The sequence below is a fragment of the Corylus avellana genome, chromosome ca7, assembly GCF_901000735.1.
Source record: "Corylus avellana chromosome ca7, CavTom2PMs-1.0".
Lineage (NCBI taxonomy): Eukaryota > Viridiplantae > Streptophyta > Magnoliopsida > Fagales > Betulaceae > Corylus > Corylus avellana.
The window spans coordinates 12,074,714-12,099,912 of NC_081547.1; the positions used below are offsets into that span (position 1 = coordinate 12,074,714).

At 36.4% G+C, this 25,199-nt stretch overlaps 2 protein-coding genes across 5 annotated transcripts in view; both read right to left on the bottom strand.

Moving 5' to 3' along the window:
- The window catches only part of LOC132186508 (GDSL esterase/lipase 1-like), a 12,126-nt gene extending 5,367 nt beyond the window's left edge, over window positions 1–6,759 (bottom strand). Inside the window, exons 1-8 of one of the 4 annotated variants that reach the window (XM_059600488.1) lie at window positions 6,611–6,759; window positions 6,239–6,323; window positions 1,335–1,841; window positions 1,137–1,258; window positions 784–1,014; window positions 424–679; window positions 256–328; window positions 7–180 (exon numbers count right to left, since the gene is read on the bottom strand). In XM_059600488.1, the coding sequence (XP_059456471.1) occupies window positions 90–180; window positions 256–328; window positions 424–679; window positions 784–1,014; window positions 1,137–1,258; window positions 1,335–1,611 (1,050 nt within the window). In that variant the 5' untranslated portion in view covers window positions 1,612–1,841; window positions 6,239–6,323; window positions 6,611–6,759 and the 3' untranslated portion in view covers window positions 7–89. Of the gene's footprint in view, window positions 329–423; window positions 680–783; window positions 1,015–1,136; window positions 1,259–1,334; window positions 1,863–6,238; window positions 6,324–6,610 lie in introns of those variants that run through there. The other 3 variants (XM_059600489.1, XM_059600486.1, XM_059600487.1) reach the window with 3 other exon arrangements.
- A 9,214-nt stretch (window positions 6,760–15,973) lies between these two features.
- Window positions 15,974–20,959, bottom strand: LOC132186946 (GDSL esterase/lipase 5). The gene is made up of 5 exons (XM_059601072.1): window positions 20,353–20,959; window positions 20,115–20,236; window positions 16,797–17,027; window positions 16,463–16,718; window positions 15,974–16,302 (listed from the first exon to the last, which is right to left on the bottom strand). Exons 1-5 carry the CDS (start codon window positions 20,639–20,641, stop codon window positions 16,058–16,060), a joined length of 1,143 nt encoding a protein of 380 aa, XP_059457055.1. The 5' UTR covers window positions 20,642–20,959; the 3' UTR covers window positions 15,974–16,057.
- Window positions 20,960–25,199: the final 4,240 nt, after the last annotated feature.

The following is a 25,199-nucleotide window of genomic DNA, read 5'->3' on the forward strand; positions in this document are numbered from 1 at the left end:
CATCCATACCATTCTTCTTCCTCGTATTTTATTCTTATTTTATTGACAACATTTATTATTCACTCTCTCCTGATCAAATCTTACATTGGTCAGAGTTGAAACAGAGCTTTGAGATTGTAATTAGCTCCAGTAACATTGGAAGTTCCACTCCACATTAGCTTGGCGACTTGTTCGTTAGCCCTTTCGGACAGATGAGCGGAGTCAAAGAACACATATTCACTAATATTCTCACATAATTCAAACTCTTTCACTGACCTTATTCCTCCACAGCTCAATATTCCTCTGTATTCACCGCTTCCACAGCATGCAATCTTCCCTTCCGTGAACCCTTCACAACATAATTACAACAAAGTTGCTATTATATATAGTCTATCACATTGGCATGTAAAAGAAAAAATTACCACAAAAATGTGCATGGCATACCATATTTTGAAGGGTTATTTATTCTTTCACTAAAAGCAGTGTACCCATCGGCTATTGAATATTTGAATCCATTGAGCTCACGTTCTAGCTTCTGCAGGACTTTAGGAAGTGCTCTATTATGCAGTTTTGCTAATGTAGTAAGTTCATCTATGCATGCACCTGTATTTCCAGGTTTGAGCACTTTTGTGAATGGTAAACATCCCAATGGCAGCATGCTCGTAAACCCGAACTTCCTTCCTCCTTTCTTATATATTTTCTAGCTTGCACATCATCAAGATACAGTTATAAACATGTTGGAAAGGGGAAAAGAAAAAAAAAAAAACAAAAAAACAAAAAGAATTGTGTAATAATTTTGGTTACTTTGATCACAGTTGTCAAGTTGCCGATCACCATATCAACATAGTCTTCTTTAGAAATGGATTGAAGCACGGTGGAATTGGAATTGAAGGGGACTAAATAATCGTTGCCTCCAATGCTAATTAAGTAAACTGCTCTACCAAAAAATGTCTTGGCTTCTGCGTGGCCTAATTTTTTCCTAAACAGCCTCGCTAAATTCTTGAAATAACTTAGTTGAGTCTTTAGGTCTATCACCTGTAGGGCAAAAACTCTATTTCAGAAAATATCATTCAACTTTTTACCACACAGCTTATATATTGATAGAAGAACTCTTTTGCTGTTATAAGGAGCCATTGCTAATGGAAAAGATCACATACATATCCTTGGTGAGTTTCAACAAGAGCACCAGCTCCCCCTGATGCGAAGTTTGCCCCATCAATATAACGATGATAGCCGGGATGCAGATACGGTGTAATTAACGGTAACTTTGCATACTCAGCTGCAACAAAAGCTTTAACTGTCAATTTAACAACATCAAGAAGTCAAAGAAAATGAGACGTGGCAATGTCTCTTACCAATGAAATCTGGGATTACACGACCATCGGAAAATCTGCCGGTGGGGTACTTGAAGAAGGTTTCACCGTACGGACCAAAATTTGCCTGGAAATCGGTAGTGGTGTTGATATAATTATTGTTTCCGGGATCATATAACGAATCCCCGAAGATGAATAAGGAAGCATGTTTTTCCGGTCGGCAGAGCTTACCGCCGTCCAACTGAAGAGAGTTCAAGAAAGGGAAGAGGAAAGCCAGTAGCAGAGAACACAAGGCGTATAGCTTTGTGGGTGTTCCCATTTTGAGTCTGATATTTGGTGATGATTCAAGGAACAAGAAATGCAAATTGCAAGCTCGTGGGATATATATGTTCAAGCTTGAGCTTGTCCAGACGACAAATTAGGACCGACAACCATGGTCTATTGTGTAATTTCATGCTTTGTAACTCCCGCGAAGGACCCTGTGCTGTTCGTCTTCATGTGTTCTCACGTGTTATACACGTCAGCTTAAAAACCCAAATTTCCTTCGTCCTTGCATATTTTCAAACATATTAAAATATAATATTAATGTCTTGGACAGTATTGTGAGTTGTCGTACTTATCTTATCAAATCTCTATTGTCTTTTTCTCTCGCTCTATATATATATATATATATATATATATAAAATATTTTAATATTTAATATTTTTTAATTTTTCTATTTTATTCTGACATAAGAATATTTTATATTTTATATTTTATATTATGACTTTTCTGTGCCCCTAACCTTCCCTTTCGCCTTCCCTGATCCAATCCTAGAGCACTCAATACTAACCTTCCCTTTCGCCTTCCCTGATCCAATCCTAGAGCACTCAATATTGGACTAAAGCTATTTTGGTAATATTAAAAAATACTTCACATTTGACTAAGCAAAATGGCTAAAAATTAGTTGGGCAGCTACGGTGCACAACAAATTTTTAAGTACTATAGCTTAACAGTTTATAAAAGTATTTATATTGTGCTTTTTAAATAAAAATTAAATTTGAATAAAAAAATTTACCTTTTAAATTATTATTATTTTTTTATTAATTTAAAGAGTTACTTTTAAAATAAATTAAATATCAAACTCTCTATATTTTCCTCAACTTTAATTAAATATTACTATTTTCTTATTTTTTTAATTCTTTTTTTGTTCTTGGTTAAATGAGAGAGAAGGAAAATAAATATATAAGATTAAAAAATTAAATAACTTTCACTTTTAGGCACTTAGTATTTGTAGAGCTTTATTGATTAAAGTTAAATTTGAAATAGAGTATAGAGCTTATTAAATGACTCATTTTGTGATTTCTTTAAAATTAAAAAAAAAAATTAAAAAAAAAAAGAAAAAAACTAAGTTTAAAGAGCTAAATGAGAATGCTCTAATTTATATTTGTAAGAAAATCAATATGATTCTCTCTTATTTGGAAATAGGAAAAGTAAAAAAGAAAGAATATTTCAATTGGAAAACTGAAAGTAGATAAATAAAAAGCTTAGTCTCTAATGTAGGTATTTTGAAAAAATAATAATTAAATAAAAAATATGTATTTTTTAGTTAATATTTGTTGAGTTAGATGTAGTGCTCTTACGTGGTCATGCGCATAAGAACAAGGCTTTTAGATAAATTTGTTTGAACTCTCACGCACCAATAGGCGGGTTTTCAATTACTATTTAACTAAAGTTGGTTCCCTGTATTGGATCACCGTACAAATCTGAACATTAGAATTTAGGTAAATTATTATTATTATTCATCTTTTCTTTCTTCTGTTTTTTTAAGTAGCATTAGATAAAGCTTGATAAACATAGTTATTCTTCTTTTTTTAAGTAACACTGGATCACTATACAAAGCTGAAGCCACCCCATGACCCTTGGAGATGGTCTAGACCCCTTAAAAAAAAACAAAAAAAAAAAAAAAATCGTTTGCCTCTTGGGAATGGTCATATATATATAGTTTGGGTTTAGGGGGTGGCCGGACCACCCCCAAGAGTGCCATGGGGTGGTTCGGCCACCTCCTATGGCCAAGACGGGGTGGTTAGCCACCGCTTATTTTTTTTATTAATTTATTTATTATTTTTTTTTTGTAGTGGGACATGTGTCTTATTTGTGGTTGTAAAATTTCTAACAAGAAATTTCAGCCATGAATTGAATATTCTCCGGTCGACAAAGACAAAGCACTCGATAAAAGCATATACCACATTAATTACCATAGTAGAAGAGTTCCATTGATCATACATTCGAAAATCTAGAGGAACAAAACAGTAAACAAGGAATAAAACAACATTAAGTAGCTCTACTTAGAACAACAATGCAGTTTTTTTTTTTTTTAGTGGGCACAATATGTCAATATCTAAGGGATTAGAAGGTCTACTGTATCTCCGAAATCCAAAAATTTTAAAAATACCCTTTAGGTGTCCCTAGTGACCCACCCAAAGTTCAATTAACCCATTAACTAGCGGTTTTAAGCCTAATTAATTATTTGGGTCTCTACAACCCTAGGTTGGCTTGCGTGCTACCCTTGAGGTGGTGTTAAGTGCCAAAATATTCATATTTTAGCCCTTAAACATATATGTGTTAATTCTTTAGTGTTGTTAGTTTGTGATATTTTACTTCCTTTTTGTATTTTATTTGTTTTATAAGTTTTTGGAAGAAAAAAAAAAAAAAAAAAAAAGCATTCCTAGAAGTATCAGGATTAAAGGATAAAATTGAAAAAAAGCTAGAAGACATGAAATGAGTAAAAGCATTTTGGTAATGCGATCGCAGCAGACCTGCGATCGAGCTCACTTCCTGAGAGGTCCAGACGAGCGAGTGCAAGGCGTGCGCTCGTGCGCACAAGAGAAGACTCGATCGCATTGCAATCGAGAGCAGAAGACACACGATTGATCGCAGAGGTGCGATCGAGCGCACACGGGCTGCGATCGAGGGCACCCGTGCTCTGGAGAATTCCAGAAGCTGCGGCCAGACTTCCTTTGTTTTCCATATTAGGGTTTTTTTAGTCCTAGTTGCACTAGGACTAAACCCTACGATTTTACTAGGGTTTCTAAGTTTTCTAGAGTATTCCTAAACATATAAATATACCTCTAAACCTTTAGAATAATCATCATGGAATAGACACAGCTTTGGGGAGAAGAATTGGAGGCTACTTCTAGGAGCAGTTTTCGGTTCTTTCTTTCCCTTTTCTTTTTAATTTTATTTTAATTATGTGTAACTAACTCTTAAGGAGGGCTAGATTGAAGCCCTAATTATGTTTATTTAATATTTCAATATTGGTGCCTTTGTGGTAATCATATTGTGTTGCTTTACTTGATTAATTCATGTTTTCATGAATTCCTTATATGTCTTTGTCTTATCAACATATGCATATGATATGAACTAATTAATTAAATCAATTTGGATGACCGAGTCTTGGTTTAATAAGAGTAATAAAAGAAATCCACACCGAGTTCTTGGATTAATCAACATGGGAAATCGGGAGTAGACACCCATACCCTAAGCCTCATGTGTTTGTCGATTTCCACAAATTTATGTTTTCTTAAAGAACAACTTAGTAGACACCCATGCTAAATCCTTTAAGAAAGAAAAGAATTAAGTAGACACGCATGCCTAATTCGTTGCTTAGAAAAATCAATAGCTTAAGGAGTAGACATCCATACCCTTAGGTTGGCAAACATTAAGTATTCATAATATGATTGGATCATTGGCATATTGTTATACTATCTAAGTATGATTACTGGTGGATATCAAAAGCCCTACAATTATCTTTACCTTTTCATCTATCTTTATATATATATATTTCATAATATCAATTTAGTGACAACTTGATATTTTTTTATTAATTATAAATAAAATCAACAATTATCATAGGATCGATCTTGTACTTGCTGTACTATACTATCGTTTGATCTTGTGCACTTGCGAGTTAAAACGTATTAAATATTATCTATTAATTTAGGTAGCATTTGGCACAACAGGTGGGGTGGCCTATGAGCCACCTCTAGGCCATGGGGGTGGCCGCGCACCACCTCAACCCACGGGGGTGGCGCGCAGCCAACCCTTGACCAGATCAAGGGTGGCTCAAAGGCCACCCCCACCTCAAGGGTTGCACACGAGCCACCCTAGAGGTGGTCAGGGGTGGCCGCCTGCCACCCCTAGCCACCTCTGGCGTTGGCTCGCTGGCCACCCTCTCCTCTAGTGGGGTGGCTGCCGGTTGGTAGCCACCCCTCAATTTTTTTTTTTTAATTTATATATTTATATATTTAATATATTTATTTTTAGTTAAAAATGACATATATCATCATTCTATTGGTGTTCATGTGCTATACTAATGGAATCCGTCAAGTATTTTGACGAAATTTGATTACAGAAACTAAATTGTTATTTTGACATGTTCCGATAATCTCTAAATTATTATTATTATTATTTTATATCACACAGATAGACTTTTAATCTAGGACAACCAAATTGATTGATTTTGCATTTATATTTTTTTTTTCTCGTTTAAGTCTTTTTTTAACTGTTTTTTAGTTTTTTATATTTACTTTTTTATTTTTATAAATTAATTTATAATTGTTTTTTTTTTTTAATTTTAATATGTTTATATTTATATTAATTACATTACTAATTCACAAAGCGTCTAAACATATTGTACAATATATGTACATAGTAGCATGAATGTGTGAATACTGCAAAATCACACATCACACACTTAATGTAGCTAGTTGCCTAAAGAGGAAAACATAAGTCATGGTGAACCCTCCGATATGCACATCATATCAGAAGAACATTAAAAAAAGTGAAGAATAAATTTTAACCAACATAAAATTCAACTCTTATATGCACATCATATCATTCAACTTTCAAGCACATCAAGCAGTAGGATAAAAGTGGAACTGTAAAAATCTAAACATGTAACGTACCTGTGTTGGTGGAACAGTAAGCAAAAGTTCTCTTTGTCAAAGAATCTGTTTTTTTACCAGGAAGCTCTTCAGAAACCTTTCCCCTCTGTGCAAACATAAGTTCATAGGCAACTTAGGTGTTTACAGGTATCAAAAGATCAGATTCTAATTAAGCTCTGAAACATAAGTTCATAGGAAACTACTACAAGAACTATTGAAATAGATCTCTCAGAAAGAAACCTAAAGCAAATTAAGCTCCCAGAACCCAAGAGCGTAGGCCTTCCCAAACAAATAAATACATGATGCTTTCAGTAATGAATGTGTTAGTATAGAAGGTCATGGAGGAAGATGTTTGTAGAAGAAAAGGATGAAAAAAGATTGTTGGGTACTTACCAGGGCTTGAAGAGATAAAATGAGTCATGTGGACTAGAAACTCCTTGATGTCCAACATTCACTGGGTTTATAAAACCAATTACCCCAGGGAGCACTGGATTTCATGGAAACAATTTTAAGTTGCTCTTCTTCATGGAATTTTGCAACTGAGAAGTTGTAATAATATTCTCTTTGAATAAGTGTAACAATTTAAAGTTGCACATAATTTGGTGATTGATTGAAGTTCTTTTCAGGAGCTTAAAAAAAAAAAAATTATTGATATCTCATTGCTACAGTACTAGATATGACCATTCAGCAATAATTGGCAATTAGGATTGTAGAGGATGGTGACCTACTTCTGTTTCTGAATCTAGATGCCAAGAATATCCCAAACACTAGGTCCCACACACAGTATAATTATAGTGTTGTGTTTCTGAATCTTGTATTTACTTGGATTGATAACACAACCTTTTGATTTGTAACATTTGATCTTGTGGCATACTCAAATTGCATAGTTTCACCATAATTAGGTTATGGCTTTTCCCTTACTTAACAAGAAACTCTGACATTGACAGTGAACCGATAAGCAAGTAATCTACATTTTGGCAAGTCAATCCAAGAAAACTAACAAAAGAGTTGGAGATCACTATGAACACAAAGATTAGACAGAAAAGAAGTGTTTGATGACATTCCAGTAAACATGATATGTCGAATTAGGGAGCTTTTTGGCCTTTCCACTCAAGTTTCTCTTTTGGCCATGATAAATTTATGGAGCTGAAAGCCTCTGTGTGTGAGAGAGAGAGAGAGATTTATGGCCTTTCCACTTACATTTTATTTTAACTTCTACATGGTCTACTATACACACCAGATTTATGTATCATGAACAACAACAACACTAGAATGGTATTTTAAATCAAGAAGAAAGAAACAGAAGAAACATATTGGCAACTCGATTTTTCATACTTCCATATTTCTTTCAGTTTAGTAATGCAGCAGATTACTAGAGTTCTTAAAATGGACTTATGGAATCCCAAGTAGAATTTCTTTGAAGCTATATGATCCCCCCTCTATTTGTAATGTAAAAACCCCCACTTTAGTTGGCAAAATCCTAAACTTTTATTTTCCTGACTAATACTTCATTGTAGAAAGGACCTGCATTACACATTTGTTCTCGTCTCTCCCAAAAAACCCCTAGCCCCTGTTTTTGTGAGCGCCGCACAGATGAGAAAGAGGGGTGGCCTTTGCTGCCTCCCCTCCTCCCCTTGCCCTCAACTCTTTGTGCTAGGCAATTTACTTAATGCTCCCTACCCTTTGTGCTGTGCTTCCCCCCCTTTCTCTTCCCCCCCTTTCCCCTCTTGTGTCCCGCTTCTTCCATCCCTCTCCTCCGTTTTGTTAACAGCCTTTTAGTCTCAAACTCTAACCTACCATCTCGTCGCCTTGCCTTCTCCTTTGTTTTTCCACCGGATCTGTCTAGGCTCTTGGATCGACGCGAGTCCCTCCTCATGGCCATCCGGCTCCGACTTGGTCCGTCGCCCCTGCCACGGGTCTGTCGTGTTCCGGCCTGCTTTCCTCCGACGCTTTTTTCCTTCCGACGAGGCCTCTATTTTGGGGTTTGGGTGTTTTCTACTTTGTCTTTCCTGTTTTGGTTCTTTCTACTGCGTTTTTTGTTTCTTGTTGTTCCTGTTTGTTTGCTTGGGATTAGTTGTTTTTATTTCCTATTTGTTTGTTTGGTTTTTTGCTTGTTTGGCACTCTATGTGGGTGCCGCCCTTGGGGTTTCACTCAAACGCTCCCCTCTGGTTCTAAGTGCGCCGCCGATCTCCTCCACGCCCACTTTGCCGCCCACCATCCACTGCCGGTCTTTTCTCGCGCCCCCCATTGATGTGCTCTCAATGCCACCTTCCACGTCGGTTTCCAGCCAGCACGCAATCGGCTTCCTCTCGGCTGTCGTCATCCCCATAGTGTGCTTTCCCTGTTTTTTCCTTTGGTTGTTTTTATGATTTTGCCTATATTTGCTTTTTTTCCGTTGTTATTTCCCTATTCGTTTTCATCTATTTGTTCTTTTTATTTAGTTGTACTTTCATTTTTGTCCTTTTATTTTCCTGTACGTTTTTTCTTTCCTGTTTTTGCTTGTGATAAGGCTCTATCCTTTCTCTTTGTTTTCTGGCTGTGAGTATATCTGCATTTGGTCTAGACCTTTGGGTTGTGGATGTGAACGATATCTTGGCTTTCAGGTTGAGGAGGATGAGTATCGGCTTGGGGGTTTTCTGTTTTCAAGGCCGAAGAATAAGCGCTACATATGCATTGAATTGTGTTTGTTTGGTATAGATCTAATATTAAACCTAATGATTCGTCATGGGTTAGCAGATGATTTGTTATGGTTGATTTGGTATGATTGGTAACGTTTAATTTTAGCTTTGACTATGATTTACTTCAAAGCTTTTTGCTCTGTTTGTAAGAGCTTTTTTGCTCACAATTTTTATGAATGAATGAGAATGGAATGCTTCATTTTCACCAAAAAAAAAAAAAAAAAAAAAAAAAAAAAAGAGGGGGAAAAGAAAGAAATGACCTGCATTGATTACTCAGAATTCATATGCAGGAAGAGCTATATGATTGGCAAACATAAAAGCACTAGATGTTTAGGTTCAACAGCATGCTTCTACTTTTATAGCTATAATCAAAGCAAGCTATTCAAGATCATATACAGAAGAACATGGCATCTTCAAACATAAATGTATCTTCGCCTAGGCGAACCACAACATATTTTGCAATGAGAATTGAATCGGAAAACATACATGCTTTGTGATATTTGTGTGCAGAATTCTGGCCTTCTCTGCAATTACATCCACCTGTAAAACAACATATTATGGTTCAGGTTTTGATTCTCAATCTCAATATCATTAATCTATTGAAGGCAATGCAACAAAGAAGATGACCAAAACATTTGAATATCATCTAACAGCTGTAAAATGAAATAGATGTATAACAAATTTTTGATAGAAGAGATTTCTAGACTATGTCAAGAAATAAACAAAGCCAGAAGGACCAAGAGAACAAGTACATACTGTTAGAATATTTTATATTATTCTCTAGGCTTATTCCCTACCTTAATTAGTCTAGGGTTTCTTGCTTATTAATTACTCATAGCCTCTCTATATATAGAGGTCTCTGTAATCATTCTCAATATATCCATATTAATATAATATAGAAGAGATGTAGTCCTTATATGCTTCTGCTCTCTCTCTTCTCTCTCTTCTTAATATACTTAACATGGTAGCAGAGCCACTTTCTTGTGGCCTCCAATAAACGTCATTGACGTTTCTCGGTGTTTCCTTTGGCGATCTCACTATTCCGATTGTCTGCGCTCCGCTGCAGTAAATCTCTTCCACGCCTTCAACGCAGCCTCATCTGGAAAAGAAATCCCAAAATCAAGGTGGCAAGGCATAGATCTACCAATCTGGAGAAGATCCGCCGCCAACAACTCAATCACCCGCTGCCCGAAGGTGTTGGCATTTTGTCCACGCGCCGCCTCGTTGCTTTGTTCGCTTCGGTCAGGTTGCTGTTCCATAGATTTGTCGCCGGTGGTTTCAATTCCGTCCAAAAATCTGCCAGCCGAGCTTCGACGCACAGGTAGAAGGCTCTACGCATGGGCTTCACACGCCCAAGTGCCTTATAGTGGGAGGCACGTGTACTACACGTGCCAAGCGATCCCTCTTCTTGGCTACCACGTGTCATCCAGAGATGCTGCCACGCCAACCCTAGTCTTCAATCCGGTCTAAAACCGGTTTCTCACCTAGTCATCGGGTTGAAAACGGGTCCAAAACCAGTTTCTAACAGGTCCAATTACTTATGGCCCAACTGCCCAAGCCGGCCCACTCTCAAACCAGTCCAGTAAGCCAAACCTACCCACTAGTTGGACCCGGTTCACTCAAATATGAAACAAATTGGATCCAACCCATTTCAACCAAATAGGCCAACCGGGTCAATTCCTACAACCCAGTCCAAATAGTCAACCTGGTTAATCGGGTTAGAACCGGGTCATATCATTTTCAAGTCATACCATATTTAATGGTCCATGGGTTTTGGCCTATTTTGGCCCAATCAAACCAGCCCAATCTGCTCAATCCAATAAGGCACCTGCCCAGCCCAACTCACTGTCACCAGCAACCACTGACGGCAGCCAGCAGCCGCCGTCCTCCGCCACTTTCCGGCCACTACTCAGGCGACTTTCCCGCAAAAAAAAAAAAAAATCATTATTTCCCTTTCTTTTTCCCAAACTCAAGCTTGCACCTTGAGTTTGAGGAGGGATGTTAGAATATTTGATATTATTCTCTAGGTTTATTCCCTACCTTAATTAGTCTAGGGTTTCTTGCTTATCATTCATAGTCTCTCTATATATAGAGGCCTCTGTAATCATTCTCAATATATCAATATTAATATAATGCAGGAAGAGGAATGTAATCCTTATTATGCTTCCGCTATCTTCTCTCTCTCCTTAATATATTTAGCACATACAATATTTTAAAGCTAATCTAGTTAAAGAGTAATCCAATAGAAGGACCAACTATCATTTTTTTTTTTTTTTTTTGTGCAAATCAATGATGTCAGTCATATATTAGTGACAATATAAATTGTCGCTAATATAGGATATATCAACAACAACACTTAGATTGTCACTGATATATACCATATTAGCAATGACAATGTCGTTGTGAATATGTGTCAAGATACAAAATATATTAGAGGATATGTATTATATTAGTGACAAAATAATGTGTCAAGATATAAATTTATTTATAATATTAGCAACGACAACAACTCTCGTCGCAAATAACAAATGGTGACTCTTGGATCGCTGATATTAAATTTTTGCCTGATATTAGCGACGACTTTTGGGTCACCACTAATAATGCGGTCACTAAATACCATTTTTCTTGTAGTAGTGTAGTTGTCATTTACGATTATCTTGCATTTGGTTCTATAACTAGAGTCAGGCAGTTTGAACTCTCAAGCCCAAAAAAAAAAAAAAAAAAAAAAAAAAAAAGAGGAAGTTTGAACTCTAACTCTTTGCTTTCTCTTTAAGTCAAGCAAGGACTCTTTGTTAATTTACAAAATCATTTCGATAATATGATTATAGGGGTTTCAAGAGACATAAAACTGAGTGAATGGGAGATCTACTTGATGCTTGGAGATGAGACATGAGTTCCAATTTTAACTATTGGAGTTATAAATTTGTATTTTGGATCAAAAGTTTTCATTTTATTTGACTATCTATATGTACCCTATATTTGCATAAATTTGATTTTGGGGTAATTACATTTTCCTCCCATCAACTACAATGCATTGTCACTTTACTCCATGAACTAACAACCCTATTGTCCGACCCCATCAAGTTATCATTTTGTGCCCAAAACCCCAATTCCGACAGTCAAAGGCATTAACTCAGACGGTCAACTAGTCACTTTGCTCCCATGAACTATAACGCATTGTCACTTTGCCCTCTTGAACTACAATACATTGTCACTTTGCCCCCATAAACTACAACGTATTGTCACTTTGACCTTTTGAGTTAACACATTTGACTGACGGAAATTGAGTTTTGGGCACAAAATGGTAGTTTGATGGAATCGGACAGTAGGGTTGTCAGTTCATGGAGGCAAAGTGACAATGCGTTGTAGTTGATGGGAGAAAAAAGTTATTACCCCTTTGATTTTTATAACTCTTTGGGTAAATGTGATTATACTTCTATTTTTTTAATGATAATGTGGTAATAAAGAAAAATAAATTGTTTATTTGTTATGGATTGATTATTGATGGTATTTATATTATTACTCATAATTCTCATATAGCTAATAACTATGGCTTTGGACCTACATCTAGTTCTTTATATTAAAGAGTAAGGTTCTTTCTACTAACGAATCATATCTTTCACACTTATGTTTTGTATATATTATCCAAGTAGGATCCAAATACTGGCTTGGCCAATTGGAACCTGATGAGTTCCTAGTTTGCGAGTCCTTCTTGGAGGGTGGTAAAATGACCAAGAGATTATTTTTAGCAAAATAGTGTAGGTCCAATAATGTGCTTCAGTTAGTACATACTAACGTAAGTAGTCCTACAAGTGTCCAAACACGATGAGGTTACAAGTATTTCATCACTTTCATTGATGACTAGTCTAGGTATGGTTATACATAGCTAATTGTAACACTCCATTTAATTACACACTAGGAAAATATTTTTCTACTCACCAGTTTTAGCTTATAAGACTAATATTATTTTAAAATTTCGTAAATGTGAGTTACTTTAATAAGTGCGTGCATGCGCGCGCACGCGTGTGTGCGCATTTCCAAAATACTCTACTTCCTACTTGGTAAGCAATCAAACAAGTTTTGAAGTATTTAATGATCCATGTTGGAAACTCGTTAAAAATAAAGTTTTAAAATAGTTGTATTTAAGGTTTTTATAAAAAACAATCGATCAGTCCTCTTAACAAATGACCCAAGGAAAAACGCTAGCCACATTTGCGCTTTAACCCAAAAAGGACTAGTTAATTTGGAGCTTCCTTAAAATTCATTATAAAGCCCAGTTTCACCTAGTAATTAGGCAATGTGAGACTTAGCACCAATGACTATCTTTATAAACTACCCACTCTATGTGTACTTTTTCTCATCTTCCCAATATAGGATCAGAGTATTACAAACTCCCCCTCTTAAATTTATGACGAGACGTCATGCAGTGCTCTAGTACCATATGGCTTAACGTTCTTAGGTGTCTCTGATACCACTTGTAACTACCTAGGAAAAAACGCTAGCCACATCTGCTCTATCACCCTAAAAGGACTAATTAATTTGAAGCTTCCCTAAAATTCATTATAAAGCTCAGTTTCACCTAGTAAGTAGGCAATATGAGACTTAGCACTCATGACTATCTTTATAAACCACACACTCTATGTGGGTTTTTTCTCATCTTCCCAATATGGGACCAGGGTGTTACAAGCTCCCCATCTTAAAGTCCTGACGTCCTCATCAGGGCCACATCATGGTGCTCCAGTCCCACATGACCTGGCGTTATTAGGTGGCTTTGATACCATTTGTAACAACCCAGGGAAAAGCGCTAGCCACATTTGCGCTATCAACCCAGAAGGACTAGTCAATTTAGAGCTTTCTTAAAATTCATTATAAAGCCTAGTTTCACCTAGTAACTAGGCAATGTGAGACTTAGCACCCATGACTATCTTTATAAACTATCGATTCTATGCGCGCTTTTTCTCATCTTCCCAATATGAGACCGAGATGTTACAACAATCGTTTGGTGCATTGAACGTTCGATCGGTGATAGTATGCATACTCTTAGACATTATCTTTTTGGCAAATACACGTGGGAAAGTGCTCTCTTTAAGGGTCTAAGATAAACCTTAGGTCCCATTTTCGTCCTTTTCTTTATACCCAACCCCATAGGAGAGAGGATCACCTTAGAGAGTCGATCTCACCTTAGAGAGGATCACCTAGAGCTTGGAAAGCTCTCACCTTGAGGTATAGACGTTTAACCTAGCTCTAATCCATGTTCATTTCTCTTACTCTAAACTTTGATTTACATATTTAATGATGATTTGGTATTTTCCTTTTATAAAAGGCTTAAAGTTGGTTCCTGTTGGTTCCTTTATGGAGAAAAAAAAAAAAAAATAGTTCTTGCATGAAAAGTGTTAACTTTAGAAGTTTCCTTTTTAATCTCAAAATAGTGTTAAAGTAACTGCCTTTTTCAACACTTTCGAGAACTTTCCTTTGTTGCTTAATGAAGAGAATGTGATTATGAGAGTAAAGTTAGGACCTTCGATGTTTTAAAGTAACGATTGTATCCTTGCTTGTTTTAAAACGTGTATGCTTGATGTTTAGTGTACTTTAGGAGTGCTGGGCTAACATTAGATTAGGTTCTTGTTGTGAGTACACTTATGAGTGTTGTGTCCCACATTAAGAAAATATATATAAAAAAAAAAAAAAAAAAAAAACACTTAATATACTTAAGTGGACCTTAGTCCATTAGCTTAGGCTTTTGGGCTAGAGTTTTGTTCAATTATGTATATTAATGTACTATTTTTTTTTTTGACATGTCCACACAAGGGAAGGAGGAGGAGAGATTCGAACTAATGACCTCCGCTTCATGAGCCGTGGATGTAAAACGATTAATGTCTTGAGGAACGATTGATCGGTCAGTAATGATCGAACGGTCCTTACGAACGATTGATGAGTATGGGCAGTAAATGCACGATAAGGACTTTTATGTGCATGACTAGGGTTTTATGTAAAGGATTAGGGTTTTGCTTAGAGTCTTGACTAATATTAGAGTATGACTTTGCACAAACGTGAAGTTGATCTTTTAAGATCTCCAAGGACGAACCAAGTGGTCGAGGTAACTAATCGCCCTGGAGCTGCCAAAATGCTTTTGTCATTTAACATGACTATTTCTCCATAAATTGTGCATTTTATGATATTTATGATTTTTTGTAAGACCCCGCATAATTACATGACAATTATTTTAAATAGTTACCTATGTATCATTCATGTGAATTTTTGAATAATTTAAGTGAAGAAGTTATCTTTATTTATAAACACAATTGCACCAATGTTCACATGTTTCACAAAAAGTTTTAAAAGACTTTAAAACTTCTAGAATTTTATGATCGACGACGTTCCGACTCAGGGAGCGATTTTTCAATGGGCAGTTCAACGCAAATAAAATTAGTCATTTCTACCCCATTTGGCCTAATGGGAATACTGGCGAAGCCACGCCCATTCCGAGCAAATGTGCGTGGCTCAACCACCCCATTGGCCAAATGGGGGATAGCTGGCCACCCCTAAATTGTAATTTTGTTCTTTCCTTCTTTTTTACTTTTTTTTTTTTTTTTTTGTGTTTTTTCTTTCAAGAGAAAAATAGAGGCTTTTTGGACTTTTAATCTCCTAAAAACCCACGTGTGTTGCCCATGTCCCATGTCCCATTTGAGAAGACTGATTTTGTTAATGGAATGGTTACATTTACGCTTACAAAAACTTAGTAAGGGTACTTTGCAATTTTTTAAACATTGGAGACAAAATCAAAATAGAGGTATCACTTGAGGGGGTATAAAGTATTTTCCCCTTTAAAAAATAAAATAAAAAATAAAAAAATGAATGACAAGAAATATACTATAGAAGAATGACATCAAACACGTCTTATGTCAATTGTTTTCTTGGATGTCTTGTTCCTTGAAAACAAAAATCTGATTATCTTTCCTCCTTTCCTAATCCTTTTCAGAAGCGACCAAAAGAGAAAAAAAAAAAAAAAAAAATGTCGAACATGACTTTTTTTTTTTTTTTTTTAATTTATATATATATAACTATGATAGAAGAATAGGAGTCACAACTTCTATGTCATTTGTTCTAATTCATGTAAGATTGAAGCATTTAAAGACAAATTAGTTTCATAGGCAAAAAGACTTAAAGAGATTGGAATAGATCCCTCAGGTTGTGAGGCCCCACATGGTTGGCTTTGCTTGCCCCATTCCACATTTGATCTGCCAATTGTTTGTGAAGCCTTTCTGTGAGATGGTAAGAGTCCCAAAACACATATTGGTTGGGATTCTTACAGAGTTGGAACTCCTTCACTAATCTTTTTCCACCACAGCTGAACACTCCTCTGACCTTCCCTGTCCCACAACATGCCCCTTTCCCTTCCTTGAAACCTTCATAGAAAAAATTCAACAATTTTCAACTTTGTTCAAAAGAGAACACAATTTTCAACTTCATCAAAATTCCCTCTCTTTTTTTCGTACTATATATATGTATATATATGACACAAAGCATGTCATTAGGGTGTTAAAGAATGTGCATGTACATACATACCATATTTTGAGGGATGATTCATTCTTTGTCTGAGATTGATGTTGAAGTTTAAAATTGAATATCTGAACCCCTTTAACTGCCTCTCTAATTTTCGTAAGAGCATGGACAAAGCTCTGTTGTGTAACTTTGCTAGCGAGGAAGCTTCCTCCAAGCAGCTACCATTGTTTTCTGGTTTGATGATTCTCATGCCTGGAAGACAGCCCAAGGGTGGCAAATTGATGAACCCAAATTTCCTACCACCTCTTTTATATATATCCTGCAACAATGGAAAATAATCCCAAATGGTTTACTATGGAATTTTTGGTCATGGAAAAAGAATAGAGGTAGAGCTTACTTTGATGACGGCTGTCAAGTTTCCAATTACAATCCCAACATATTCTGATTTGGAATAGGAGTTGAGTACAGTGGAATTGGTTAAGAAGGGACTCAAGTAATCATTGCTTCCAATGCTAAATAGGTAGACAGCTCTTGACAATGTCATTTTGGCTTCATCATTGCCTAACTTGTGTCTCAACCAAGTCTCCACCTTCTTATAGTAACTTAGCTGTGTCTTAAGATCAATAACCTGACAAGGAAATAAAAAATGTTAGAATACTTTTCAATTTTTTTTTGGAGGACTATCAATGGTTAATTCCCTTTACTTATTCACCACTTCTAGCCTTCTATAAATAAATATAATAGTAATACATTTTACTATACACTTCAATACAAGATATAGCCTTAATGCTTCATCAGTTTATCTCTACTCTTTCATTCTCTTTTTTCTTTCATATTATTTTCCTATCATATATTTTTACATGGTATCACAGCCATATTTATGCAGCCTTCAACAAATGTCTTTGAAGTTTTCTTGGTGTCTCTTTCGTGGCATGTTCGCTGACGATCTCACAGCTATTCCAGATGTCCACATTCCGCCACATGGCTCCTCTTGCACTATCAAAGTATTCCGAGCCTTCCTCAAACTAAATTCTTGAATTTAAAACCAGACTTGGGTTTGCTAGGGAGAAATCTCTCAATCTATGGATCTATGGAAGACCCATCTCCATCGCCACCACACGCGCCGCTACCCGACACTGACGGAAATTCCATGTGCTTTTGCCGTACCTACTTTTGTCGAAATAACCACCAAAAGTATTTTGGCCCAAAATCGATGGATATGTATAGTTTCTGCCCATTTCGGCACAACATGCAACACTAGACCTCATTACTAGTGCTCCCACATGCCTGCATGTGTCAACAATATGCAACAAGCGCTGACATCACACACCAACGATTTTTGCAGTGTGTCTTCTTCATGCACTCATGCGTGACATGCTTTTTCACATATACCATGCGTGTTCACAGAAATGGTTGACTCGGTTAGTTGACACAACCCACCAGTTTTTAAGTCGATTCGGCCCTCCTCATACTTGATCTGATAAGTTCGACACGATGAATTAGGTTTCATGCCTTTTGGGCCTATTCAATGGCCCAAACCGGCCCAATCCACAATCTGTCGAAAGGGTTTCAAGCCTTTGTGGTCCATTCAAGCAGGCTCATTAAGCCCCAACCCACGAGTTTTAGCCTAACTCGACAATTCAACGGCCCATAGGTCTAGGGTCAACTTAGGCCTTCCAGGCCTAGTCAAAAGCCCACAATTGGTTAGTCCACCAACCTAGCTCAGGATGCTTTACTCCTCCGGCAAGTCAACGATGTCTCCCAGCCAGTGTCACAACCAAGATTTGCCATCATCCGACGTCGCAACCTTCCCTCTGGTCACCACCTCTGTCGTCCCTTTGACAACATCTTCTAATGTCCTTCCAGCCATTGCATTCGCCCACTTCCTCTAGCGTCCTTCTTGTCACCGCCTTCATCATGCCTTCGGCCACCTCATCAGTCGTCCCTCCGGCAACATCCTCCTTCCATTGCATCCAGGGTCGCATTGGTGTCCTTCCAGCCACTGACTACGATGACCTCTTCTGGCATCCCACCGGCCATTGCCTACAGCGTCCCTCTGTTAGCCTTAAAAGCGAGCTCACTTGCCTTTACTCGCGTCGGACTGGATCTTTTCCCATCTAAGCTCACATTCATCTTTACTCGCTTGCCGCACAGAATCATCATCAACTTCATTAACAGTTATGAGATGCCAAGTAGTCCATATCATATCCATTCCAGCAAAAGATAAAATTGTCTTTATTTTCTAAACTCAAGTTTACACTGGAGTTTGTAGAGAGATATTTATAATATTTGTATATTATTCTTTTTATTCAATTTCTTTGTAGGGTTATATAGTATCATTCATTCTCTTACTTATTTAGTCTAGGTATGCTTACTAGCTATTCACTCATAATCTTTCTATAAATAGAGATCATTGTAATATATTTTTATATTAGTCTCTCCCCACCTCTCTCTTTTCTATGAACATATATTTCTTAAAAAGAAAATAGAAGCATATAATTAAGTAATGTAGTGCATTCGCCCCGTCATATTTGACGAGTCGGTTTGTTTTATCTTGACTTTACATTGTATTATTTATTAGAGGAATGCTACAATGCATTCTACCCCACCATCTCCCCCACCATCTCTTCACCCTGTCATAAATGCATTGTTGACATAAATGCATGTTGTGAAACTGTACAAAAGACAGCCATTATCACCTTCTGGGCCTCACTTGACGTTTGACAAATCAGGTATGCAGTAAATTAGATCTAGTGGCCCAAACTAAAGCTTACATTGCCACATATTCAAGTCAACATCTATGCCACTCTCTCATCACATGAACACACAATGAAAGGTTGCCTTCCAACTGCTCAAATACATGAATCGCAAAAAGTTGCCTTGTCAAACATATTATTAATGAACCCCAATAACATGCGAGTGCCGTTAAGAAAACGTATGCAAATGCCATTCACAATTCGGGTGTTTTTTATTCTAATTGGATATTATTTTTTAAAATAGTAAAAAAAAAAAAAAATGATCCTTATTTCTATCAAGTAATTTTAGAAGTTTATTTTCAGTCACTTTAAAAATAATGTTGCTTTTAAAATCATTTAATCAAAATTTAATAATAATCAATTACAAGTCCAATAGTAATTTTAGAAGTCACACAATTCTTAAAGAGAGATTTATAGCATTACTTATTTCTCTCTATTAATTTAAAAAAAAACAATTAGGGGTGTCAAAAATTACAGGGGAACCGAAATTGGAACCGGAAAACTGGGGAGCTGATTCCGATTCCAGTTGCAAAAAACCAAAAACCGAAGACCCCGGTTCCAGTCCCAATTTTTGCCACCCGATTATAACCGGAAAACTAAAACCGGGTATTTATTAAACCGGTTAAAAAAACCAATTTTCTTAAAAATCGGTTACTGAACCAGTTACACACCAGAACCCCACACACACACACACACACACAGATATATATATATATATTAAATCGATTAAAAAAATAATTTTCTTAAAAAACAGGTTACCGGATCGGGTATAAACCAGAACTGGCCGGTAACCAAGACCCGATTCTCTCTTTCGGTCCCAAGTTTTGACCAAAAACCGAGAATCGAGACGGGGTTAACACCCCTAAAAATAATATCCAAGAGAACATCATGAGAGCGAAAACTAACATTTTCCGTTCACAAAAGCAACTCTAGATCTCTCTGATGTGAAATGTACGTACCTCGCCTTGAAAGGTTTCAACAAGAGCCCCCGCTCCGGCAGACGCAAAATTCACTCCGTTGTAATATTGAGGATTACCCGGCTGCAGAAACGGTGGAATCAATGGCAACTCGGCATATTCAGCTACAGTGAAACATGTCCATACAAGACAAGTCAAGAAAAAAAGATTATATATTTTAAGCAGCAAGAAGACCAGACAGAATATTTGTTAGTTAACCAAAACAGATTTGAAATCTTACCAATAAAATCTGACACCAATCGGCCATCAGAAAACCGCCCAGTTGGGAACTTGAAATAGGTTTCCCCGTAAGGCCAGAAATTTGCTTGGTCGAGGGTTGTGGTGTTGATGTAATTGTTGTTGCCGGCGTCTAAGAAAGAGTCGCCGAATATGAACAAGGCAACATGTTGTTTTCTCGAATGCACGGATCCCGTTGAGAGGAGGAGTAGTAGATGAAGAAACAGAACAAGGAAGACAAAGCTTCGGCTTCTTGTTCTTGCCATGGCCGTCGAAGACATATTCCTCACCATACTTTCATTTTTCCAGCCTACAATATGTTTCTGAAACAAAACCAACCCTCGTAAAAACTAATGTTTCCTGTGCAGGATCAAGTCAGCGCGATTCAAGATCTAACGTGATGCCCGGATAAAAACGTGCGTTTCTTAATGAACAGGACAGTAAGTCAAGTGATTAATTTAAGGAATTATTCAAAGTCGACGTCAGGTTGCCGATAGCTTTGCCTCAAAATTCAACGCCTGTCTTAGTAATTGGAAGACGGCAATAATAAAAATTTCAGTTAGAAAGACACGAACTAAAATACATGAAAATGGTGGTTTTTTTTTTTTCCAGTTCAGACGATGGCTGTCGGCTGATTTTGAAACGTGTGATGAGTGAGTCACGGCCCCGCCTAAAGAGCTAGTTTGGGCAGGTATTGCCTATAAGGATCTATTTCTAATTATTTTGTCTAATTCGTATACCAATATATATATATATATATATATCAAATGTTGCACCAAGCTATTGGACTTTTAGGTAATGAATCCCCTTTCAGAAAATCATTATTGTTTGAACATGCAAGAGCCACGGACTTATTGACTTTTGAGTTCTTTATTGACATGATGGAGGATGGTGAAAGAAAACATGAGCAACTATTTGTTTCACCTTCGTTTTTATTGATGTTCCGATAGAAATAAGTTAGCCTATGTTTTAGTCGGACTAATAGGGAACGCACGTCGTTTTTACTATATATGTCATTCATATGTAGTTTTTATTGAATAAGTGTTACTATAGTCAGAGACGGAGCCAAGAAATTTTATGGGAGGGGGCCAACCAAAATTTTTTTTTCGGTTATTTAGAATTTTTTTATTAAAAAAAATTATTTTTGTTGTTTTTTATGAACTAAAGACTATCGTAAGGGCCAAAAAAAGTGAGCATTTGAAAGTAAGGGCCAAAAAATGGACATTTGAAAGTAAGGACCAAAAATAAAAATCCTTAATGGGTATGGCCCAAAAAAATTACGAATAGGGCCAAAAATTTTTACTGGATATGGCCAAAAAATCTAAAAATAGGGCCTTTTTTTTTTTTTTTTTTTTGGAGGAGGCCAAATGACTAAACTTAAAACATTACTTTACTTTTTTTATTTTTTATTTTTTATTTTTTTATTTTAACTTATAAAAATTTTTTTCTATTTAGTTGGGGGCCATACACCGGTCCCCCCCTCCCTCCGTCTCTGACTATAGTCATACGCAAGTAAAATAACCGCATGCAATTGATCTTTTTTATTTTTTATTTTTTATTTAAAAGAAAAAAAAAATTTAAAAAAAAACTATGTCTCCTATATATTCGACAACATCATTGAAAACTGAAGGCGATAAATGTCTTAGGGCTTTTTTAATTTAGAAATATTATGGGTACCAAGTCTTTTACTAAGATGATTATCAAAATGATATGAAACTTATTGATTGGTACGGTAACATTGTTCTTTATTAACTATTTTGATCGTCTCCAGTGAATATGCTCTACATCATTTTAGTATCTATCTCTTCTTGGTAAACAATTTATTAACTCTAGCATTTTTCATTTTAATTTGTCAATATCAATTTCTTCATTGCCTCTGGAGTTGCAATGCAGAATATGAATAATACATAAAGAAAAATGCAAAATTAATCATTGTGGTTTACTTGATTTACAATTTACTCCTTGTGGTATCAAAACGAACTCAGAAGTCCCTGTGGTATGAAAAAAAAAAAAAAAAAAAAAAAAACAATTAAGTCCATACAGTTAAATTCCATTTATTAACTTAACCGATTCCGTTAGCGTGCCACGTCACATCCAATAAAATTATGACACATGTCATGTTATATTTATGACTTTTAAAATGCACACTTGAATTTTCCACGTCATATTATTATGCCAACTAATACTCCCACCTTAGCTTTTTTTCACGTTAAACACATTAGGTAAAATATTTTTAAAAAACCTAATTCAACCAAGTTATTGATCTGTCGTCATCTTCTTCTTCTTCTTCACGAATGTCGTGCTTTTTCAGCTTCTTCACCCAAGTTCATGCCTCCACTAGCAGGCGTGGAAGGCAAATCGTGACGCCGACCTGTACCGCAAAACTTCTTGCCAACAACCCTGATCAAGATATAGAAATTTAGTTTCCAAAATCACTAATTCCGTCAAAAAAGAAAAGAAAAACAAATTGAATAAATCAAAACAGCAATTTGAAGTTTCTGTTGGTTTTTCGATGTGAACTATAAATCAAAACAGCAATCAGAAAACCAACAAAAACTTCAAATTGCTGTTTTGATTTATTCAATTCATTTTTCTTTTCTTTTTTGACGAAACTAGTGAATTCTTTTCAATGGAGTTTGGGTTAGAAAAATTCTTATTTAGAGATTTAATTGTTGCAAATAAAAATTGCTTTCGTTGTCCATAGATAAATTAATTTATAAGCACTCTGTAAACTTTTTGGAAATCAATTATTTTAAATTGTTAAAGATGTTGTGAGAAGTAACAAAGGACGTGAGAATATATACAAACTATGGTGATAGTCTGGAAATTAAATTTCTATATCTTGATCAGGGTTGTCGGCAAAGAAGTTTTGCGGTACGAGGCAACGTCACGATTTGCCTTCCATGCCTGCAAATTGTTGTGCCAAATATCTAACTAAACTAATAGGTAAATACTTGGTACGTTTTACTCGCAAGTGCACAAGATCAACGATAATATAGCAGACAAATACGAGATCATTTCCACGAGGATTGGTAAATTATGTTTAAAAATAATTTCCTATCAAATAAAATTCAATTATCACGATTGAATTTAATATAAAGAAATAAAATAAAAGATAAACTAAAACTAAAAAGAATTAGGGTTTTGATATCCACCACTAATCAGACTAATTAAGATAACAATATGACAATGCGCTAATTATACCGGTATATCTAATATTTGTCAACCTAAGGGTATGGGTGTCTACTCCTTAAGCTATTGATTTCTCAAAGCAACGAATTAGACATGGGTGTCTACTCTAATTCTTTTCTTTCTTCAAGGATTTAGCTTGGGTGTCTACTAAGTTGTTCTTTAAGAAAGCATAAATCTGTGAAAATCGACGAACACACAAGGCCTAGGGCATGGGTGTCTACTTCCGGTTCCCCATGTTGATTAACCCATGAATCCGACATGGATATCTTTTGTTACTCTTATTAAACTCAAGACTCGGTCATCCAAATTGATTTAACTAACTAGTCCATATCACATGCATATGTTGGCCAGACAAACACATATGAGGAATACAAGATAACAGGTATTAATCAAGTTAAATATACCAAAATATAATTGTAGCAAAGACACCAATATTGCAATCTTAAAAAGACATGACTAGGGCTTCAATTTAGCCCTAATTAAAAATATAAACTACATAATGAAAATAAAAGGTGGAAGAGAAGAAAACCCAAACTCCTTTTGATCTAGCCTTCAGTTCATTTTCAGAACTTGTACCTTTTCTCTACACCTATTCCTAGAGGCTAAGAGGTCTATTTATACGCTTTAGAAGTCTTTGTTACACTAGTAAACCTAAGAAATTCGTAGGGTTCTATTCCTATTATAAGTGGGGCTTGGAAAATCCTAATATGGAAAGACTAGCATTTTGGCCACCTCTGATGTGTAACTAGCGCACGGGTGCGATCGATCGCAACCCGTGTGCACTCGATCGCACATGGCTGCTTCATGCTTTGTTTTTTCTGGTAGTGCGCTCGATCGCAGGGAACCTACCTTCGATCGCACTCACAGGAGCTCCAACTTTCCCAATTTCTCTCTTTGATCCCAAATCTTCCAGATTTACTTCATTTTCTTCCAAAAGCCTACAAAAGCATGGAAAAAACAAAAAAGAACTAAAATAACACAAATTAACAATATTAAGGAATTAACACACATAAGTTTAAGGGCTAAAATATGGATATTTTGGCACTTAACACAAGTGGAGGCACGAACTTGGGTGAAGAAGCTGAAGAAGCATGATGTCCGTGAAGAAGAAAAAGAAGATGATGGCAGATCAATATTATGGTAGAATTAGGTTTTTTTAAAATAGGGAAATTATATCAAAACACATTGGGTAAGCATGGCAAAAATTTTTTGTCCCTAAGTTTTTTTTTTCGACAATTTACTGCGTCAATTGAAATGCGAATAAAATCTCTACCGTCAATTTTTTCACTGTTGTTTGATTGGTGGAAACGCATCACTTTACCACGTAAGCATAATAATTTTTTATTAATTTAACTTAAAAAAAATTAAAATTAAAAAAAATAGAAGGGATGGCCGGAAGCCTCCCTTGGCCACCCCAAACCACCTAAGGGTGGTTCACGAGCTACCCCATGGGTGGCCCGACCGCGAGCCACCCCAAGGGCTGTTAGGGGTGGCCCGCAGGCCACCTCTAAACCCTAGGGGTGGCTTGCGGCCACCCCAAACCACCTAAGGGGTGGCCTGTAGGCCACCCCTTAACCCAATGGGTGGTTGTGGGCCATCCCAAATCACCCAAGGGTTGGCCGCGAGCCACCCCCGGGGTGGTTTTGGGTGGCTCGTAGG

Coding starts and splice junctions, on each gene's coding strand:
- LOC132186946 (XM_059601072.1), bottom strand. CDS start 20,641: ATGGTGAGGAATATGTCTTCGACGGCCATGGCAAGAACAAGAAGCCGA. Junction 17,028..20,114: donor TTGAAACCTTTCAAGGCGAG/GTACGTACATTT, acceptor TTTCCTTGTCAG/GTTATTGATCTTAAGACACA. Junction 16,719..16,796: donor ACTTGACAGCCGTCATCAAA/GTAAGCTCTACC, acceptor CCATTGTTGCAG/GATATATATAAAAGAGGTGG.